The sequence below is a fragment of the Limulus polyphemus genome, unplaced genomic scaffold (assembly GCF_000517525.1).
Source record: "Limulus polyphemus unplaced genomic scaffold, Limulus_polyphemus-2.1.2 Scaffold5375, whole genome shotgun sequence".
In the NCBI taxonomy this organism is placed as follows: domain Eukaryota; kingdom Metazoa; phylum Arthropoda; class Merostomata; order Xiphosura; family Limulidae; genus Limulus; species Limulus polyphemus.
In genome coordinates, this window is record NW_013670985.1 from 49956 (window position 1) to 57545 (window position 7590).

The 7590-nt window shown below is 29.3% G+C and overlaps 1 protein-coding gene across 1 annotated transcript in view; it reads left to right on the forward strand.

Annotated features, from left to right (window-relative positions):
* The window catches only part of LOC106472486 (very low-density lipoprotein receptor-like), a gene marked incomplete at both ends in the record, with an annotated part of 52847 nt that overhangs the window by 39056 nt on the left and 6201 nt on the right, over positions 1–7590 (forward strand). The window contains 2 exons of the mRNA XM_022401067.1: positions 1806–1919; positions 2614–2727. Coding sequence (XP_022256775.1) covers positions 1806–1919; positions 2614–2727 — 228 coding nt within the window. The remainder of the gene's footprint in view (positions 1–1805; positions 1920–2613; positions 2728–7590) is intronic.

The following is a 7590-nucleotide window of genomic DNA, read 5'->3' on the forward strand; positions in this document are numbered from 1 at the left end:
TTTTTTAAATCACATGTAATATTGTTATTACTCGGGCAAAGTATAATTTTTATAGCTCACAATCTTATTTGGTTACGAACCATAAAACTAGAAAATCATACTCTTTTTACCACACCCACCTCTCATTTCCTCTTTCACAAATTGCCAATAGTTCTCTTTGACATTTAATACTATATTATTTATAACCAACAGAAAGCCAAGGTGTTATTATCAAATGACATATTATATTAAATTGTTTTTTCTACAGAGAATTGTCTGTTTCACTTCCAGTTAAAACTTTATTCGTATGGGAAACGCATCAAAAAGATTAGTTAAATTTTTAATGGCTCTTGTTGCATGGTTAGAAAGGCAGACAAATTATGATAGTTATAGGACATTGGTTGGTTTTTAAGTGTTATTATTCTATGTTCTTAGGTGCATCAAAAAGATTAGCTGAATTTTTAATGGCTCTTGCTGCATGGTTAGAAAGGCAGACAAATTATGATAGTTATAGGACATTGGCTGGTTTTTAGTGTTATTATTCTATGTTCTTAGGTGCATCAAAAAGATTAGCTGAATTTTTAATGGCTCTTGCTGCATGGTTAGAAAGGCAGACAAATTATGATAGTTATAGGACATTGGCTGGTTTTTAAGTGTTATTATTCTATGTTCTTAGGTGCATCAAAAAGATTAGCTGAATTTTTAATGGCTCTTGCTGCATGCAGACAAATTATGATAGTTATAGGACATTGGCTGGTTTTTAAGTGTTATTATTCTATATTCTTAGGTGCATTATTTAATAAATTAAAAACTTGCATAGTGCAGTAGTACCATTAGTATAAGAAAGTAGGTTAAATTTCATCGACAGTTGACAGCAAAAAAATATCCAGGCTAAGTATTATATTTCTTATTTTTTCATGTGTATTATTTATTTATTATTATAAAAGTGACTGTTTAAGTTAGATTAGGTACTATAAATGATAATAATAATTTTTAAAGAGGTACCTTCATGAGTAGTGTGAGCTACACATTTGCCAAGTGTTTTACAACTTGTTTTGACAGGATTATTAGTTAGACAGGGTTCAAAGGACAATAAGAAAAAAAATTAAATAGAAATAGATGTATACTGTTATGAATTTTAAGATAATACTTAGGATAAACAAATGTAGTTTCAGGATACATTTGAAGTCATTCTAGAAAGAAAAAAGGGGAATTTATATTATATATAATAATGATGAATTACATTAAATTCTGTACTTCTCAGAGGGGGGTGATAAGTAAATTAGAGAAGAGGGAAGACCTGGAGAGCAAATGTCACAATTCTTGTAATAGGGTAGGTTGAGGATTTTAAAAAATATTTCCTTATAAAAGTAAGAACTTAAAACATATCTACAATATATATATATATATATATATATATATTTAAATTTGATATATTAACAACATTTTCAAGCCAAGTTTATTTGTATACCATGATAATAAAATAGTTTAAATTTTGAATGTAACTCTCTACAAAATTGTAACTTGTACTCTTTGACCTGCCCATTGCAAGTGTGTTAAGAAAGAAGAAAATTATTGTAGTTACAACTGTATAACACTTTTTGTATATAATAGAAACAGTTTATAACACTATGTATTCTTTAAATAAATAGTATTTCAATACTGAACAAGTAATTAAAACAGTGGAATTGGAACATAAGCATATAAATTATTGAAGGATCTCTCCTGTGAAACTTGTAAATTATCTGTAATTTTGTTAAATGTGTACTTAGAATACTTTGTTTGTTACAATAATTTGAAAGAAAAACTAATTTACTCTTTTTCAGTGCGAGAATGTTCTGGAGATGAGTTCCGTTGTGGAGATGGATCATGTATACGTAGTACATTAAGATGTGACAGAAAGTATGACTGTGCTGATGGATCTGATGAAGTTGGTTGTTGTAAGTAGCCTCATTGTTTTTTTTATCAGAAGTTTTATGTAATAGTTTCCACGTTTTCTTTACAAAGTTATTTATGTATCAGTTTTCTTCATTGTTTATTTGTCTGTACCTTTACAGGAGTGATGACATAATGGGTTTTTCTGATTTGTGAAATGGAATTTAATCAGTGAGATTTTAGACTTATATATATTTGTTTAATATGCTCATCAGTGATTAGTGTTTGGTTCAAACTATTAATCAAGTACAAGTTATAAAGAGAAATAGATCATGTTTCAAATAGATTATACAGTAGAACAATATATAATAACTGCAAATGACTATCCTAAATCTCTTATAAGCTTTTATCTATATTTCATTTATGAATTTTATTTAAAAGGAATAATAGTTATCACTTTGAATTTAGGATCTGAAATGTACAGCATGAACAATGTACATAATGTACTCAAACAAGTTTCATCATTTATAAGAGAGCAAAGAGAACTTGCAAACATTGTGAAACAGTGATCATAAAATTAATAAAATTTTCATACAGTTTGAGATTATTCTATAAAGTATTCATTATATTTCCTTTGACAACTACATGTACAGAAATGAGATAAACTTCACAATAAAAATAAATAAATAAACTTTTAAATTCTTAATTTTTGGTGCTACTCTGTAAAATTCAAATTTAAATTATTATTTTTTCTTTTAGTACAAGAATGCTCCAGAGATGAGTTCAAATGTGGAGATGGATCATGTATACCTAGTACATTAAGATGTGATAGAAAATATGATTGTGTTGATGGAGCAGACGAAGTTGATTGTTGTAAGTAGAACTAGTCAACTTATCAATATCATTGACTACCTATGAGCAGAAATTACAGTGATTACCGTGTTGTATACTGATTAATCAAAATTAGTGTTTCAAATTTTTACAATTTTTTATTATTCTAACTGTCCAAATAATTGAAATTTTGTTACTATCTTTGTTTGCTGTTATAATGGACTATCTTTGCTCTCCCTAATTTTAGCCCTCTTGTTCTCTTTTTACTTTTGTGATTTGGAGGGGGGGGGGTCTCCTGATCCTAGGGTCTTGGATTAGATTACTATTGCCACCAAACTTGCTTAATTTGTTTTTGTCATGACAAAGGTGCTGAGACTATCTGCCACTGTTGCTAATTTTGATCTGCTGATTACAGGGAGTGCAACTGGCTGTTAGCACCAGCCACGAACTTTTTACCTGTACATAGTATGGCTTGAGGAGCATTGTATTATACACTGTACTAATAGATAAATCAAATTTAATTTATCAGTAGATCTGTCAGTTTATTGATTGGTAAGTACTACCAGCTTCAACCGTAAGATATCCCCACCCCTTTTTGATGCATATATAATATTACATTTATAAAGAATGGGAAATTTCCAATTTACTTGTATGATTTGATAACAAAATGTTTGCATCAAATCACAAAACATGTAAGTAGGGAAATGAATTTTAATTTGGGTATGTCACTAATTACAGATTGTGTAGTTTCAAAGTCATAATTATTTGAAGTTTACTGATGTTCATAATATTAACAAGATTCCATTTGAGTTTTTTGAAATACCTGTATAGTGATATAATTTTAGAGGACAAGGTATATGTTCTTCGTAATATCACCCAGTCTTTCTCCCACTACTCTTATTAATTATCATTCTCAAAAACTTGAGATTATGAAATTTTTAGCAGCAGATTACCATAATTAATGCATAAAGAAGAAATATATTATGTTTTATGTTTATAGAACATATTTAATTTAACATGCCCCATTTAATTCACCAAGGTTTGTCAGTCCATCTTTTTAGAACAACTTGCTTGTTACAGTCATTGTTCCATGATTATTCTTCAACATATGTTTTTTCTCTAATTTTACTAGTACAGTGAGCTTAGGAATCAGTTTGAGTCTTTAGAAGCTGCTGTGCTTCGCAAGATATTATTCAACACAATTAACTCTCTTGCTTCAGAACCAACGGAATCAACCAACTTCATGGCCCCAAATTTACTTTTATAATTTCTCTACAGTAACTTCTAATATGTTTTGTGTATTTTCACGAAAGTTTGCAAGATTTCAGTAATTAAGTCATTTGTAGACAAAAGTCAGAATTTTTAATGAAGTATTTTCACTAAAAATTTCTCCATCAATATATGGAGTCAAAGTGTTGACTGCTCCAATTGCAAAATGATTTTCGTTTTAAGATTATAAATACTTTTTCTTCATCTAAAAAAGTCTTGTTTTATTTGCATAATCTCTAAAACATCCTAAATAAATTTCAAATGTTTTCAGTGAAATTTGATATTTTATCAGTTATTTTCTCCACCATAACATTATACAAGGTTGGTCAAAAAAAAATCTAAATTACCCCTTTTTTCCTTTCTAAAATGACTTCAAATTGTAACACAAAGCTACATTTGTTTATCCTAAATAGCTTTAAACTTATAACAGTATACATCTGTCTTTATTTAAATTTATTGTTTTATTGCACTTTGAACCTTGTCTAGATAATATTCCCACCATTAAATTTGTAAATCACTTGGCAAACATGAAGTTCATGTTACCCTAATGAATTTCATAACACACAAATTACTCATGAGTTGCTTGCAAGCATATCTCATCAAAAATGGTTATTCTTCATTTTACCTAATCTAACCGTATCTAAAGTGAATAGTTTCTAATTTTTATATTTTAGTTATTTTTATAATAATAAAAAAAGAATACACATGAAAAACAAGTAATATAGCACTTACCTGAGTCTTTCTTTTTCGCTGTTGTTTGTCACTAAAATGTTACTCTACTTTTTTTATACTAATGGTACTACTGCACTAAATATGATTTTATTTGATTAAATAATGCACCAAAGAACACAGAATAATAACCTGCAAAAAGCAGACAATGTACCATAACTATTGCAATTTTTGTGGCTTTCTAACTACGTGACAAGAGCCGTTAAAAGTCAGCTAAGCTCATCTATATGAGAATAAAGTTTGAATTGGAAGTAAAGTAGACAATTGTCAGTACAGAAAACAATATAATAGGTCATTTGATAGATTAAAACCTTGGCTTTCTATTGGTTATCAATAATATAGTACTACATGTCTGAGAGAACTATTGGCAATTTGTGAAAGAGAGGATATGACTGGTGGGTGTGGCAAGAGGGATCTGATTTTCTAGTTTGTGTCTTTGTAATGAAGTAAGATTGGCTATAAAATATGCTTTGCCTGAATAATAATAAAATTATTATGAGTAATGTACATTAAATTCTGTTTGGGAGGAGTGGTAAATAAATTTGAAAAGAGGGGTACTTTTGTGTGGGGTGGTAAATATACACAGCACATCAATATGAGAATAAAGTTTAGACTGGAGGTAAAACAAGCAATTCTCTGTAGAGAGAACAATGTAATATGTTATAACATTTGATAGATTAAAACTTTGGCTTTCTATAGGTTATAAATAATATAGTATAAAATGTCAGAGAGAACTATTGGAAATTTGTAAAAGAGAGGATGTGACAGGTGGGTGTGGCTAGAGGGATCTGATTTTGTAGTTTATGGCTCTGTAAACAAATATGATTGAAGGCTATAAAAATTGTTTTGCCTGAGCAATGACAACATTTTCTTGAGTAATTTACATTAAATTCCGTACTTCATGAATTGATGGTAAATAAATTGGAGAGGAGGAATGCCTAAGGAGCAAGTCTCACAATTCTCATATAGTTGAAATTCAGAATTTTTTTTATATTGCTTTATAAAATTAATAATTAAAATTTGTATAATATTAAAATTTGGATTATTCACTACCTTTTATACTAAGTTTCTTAGTATACCATGGTAAGAAAGTAGTTTAATTAAATTTTGATGCAACTCACTAAAATCTTGTGATATGTGCAGAAAAATATGCCTGTAGCAAAAGTGTTAAGAAATATGCCTGTAGCAAAAGTGTTAAGAAATATGCCTGTAGCGAAAGTGTTAAGAAATATGCCTGTAGCGAAAGTGTGAAGAAATATGCCTGTAGCGAAAGTGTTAAGAAATATGCCTGTAGCGAAAGTGTTAAGAAATATGCCTGTAGCGAAAGTGTTAAGAAATATGCCTGTAGCGAAAGTGTTAAAAGCTTTGATTTTTGCACAAATATCTTCTTCTAAATAAGCTTTAGTTTTTCTTCTGTTATGATTCAAGACTTGTAATATATTACTTTTTTCACAAATGTTGACTTTTTATCTTTCATTCTGAATACTAACTCAATGTGCATGGTGGGGGTTAAAGCATCCATCTTTTAAAGAGTCGTTCAACATGGTATTATGTATTTGATAGCAAAGTTTTCAAATATTTATTTTACCCTACTTTGATGACTTAGACAGTTTGTGGAAGAGGAGAGTAAATACCAGTTACAATGTACAGGAATAATTACTATAGATATGCATTTTGGATGTTCTAGAGGTTATACAATTTAGATGTGTAAATCGTACAATAGACAAAAGGATTTTTATTCTTGACATTAACATCACCTTGCACTTCAACTTGTCAGAGTCTGAATGACATCAGTTCATAAACATATCTTGTGTGCAAACACTTTTGTAACATGTCAGTTTTTTTTCTATAACAGAATCCTACATATTACTAAAGGCACGAGACATTTTGTGTAGATCTGCATAGTAAATTTAGAATTATAGTTAACATTCCTTCTCCATTACAAATTTGGTCCAATGGGCTTTCAGTTAATATACTTCTGACATAATGGATGAGGTAGGTTGAATTGTTAAGGCTAACAAATTTCATATTTAACATTTTTATATTTCTGATATTTGGGGGAGTTCTATTTAACACTTCATGGTCAAATACAAATATTTACTTATTATCTGGCTAAACTGGTAAATATTTTATCCAATAGTTTACTTAGACTACTATATGCTGTTCATGTATCCTCAATCTTTCAAAAACTATCTTATTGAATGCCTTATAACATTTGTTGAACATACCTGTGGGACCTTCAGTGCATGTTTGTTATATCACTTGAATACGTACTTGATTATTTTGAGTTGCACTGTTTATTTCATTCCTTAATAATTAATTCCTTCTTGAATGATGGGTATGATGTTACTTTTTATCTAACACCGAGTCCTCCCTTTACCTTTGGCCAAGTTTTTATTTTCCAATATAACCTGGAACAAAACTCCAGTCATTAAATGTAATGTTTTTTCCACAAACTTGTGCCAATATTTCACAGTTGGCAGTTCTTCTGACTTGGGTAGTCTAGTCATGTTTGTTCACTCCTTATTGTATCATGGTGTTCAGTAACATTCAACAACTAAAGTAATAACTGCAATACTTTATGCCTAGAAGTTCCTTCAGTAAGTTGTAAGATAAATATAATACACCAATACAAATGTGCATAAACTTTTTTTTATTAATATAAGCTTTCAAAGAAGCTGCATCTTTAATGTTTTTTAGCACTTCTTTACTACTCCCATACTTGCTTAATATTATTCATCTACAAACTAGTCTGAAATATCAGTTTTTTTCAAGTATGTATTATGCATTGTATTTTTAAAACTAGTTCACTTTGAGAGTTTGTGTGTTTTATACATGTTATCTTAATGAAATCTGTTTTAAACAGATAACTAGACATATACGAGGCCTGTGAGAAAAGTATCCGAC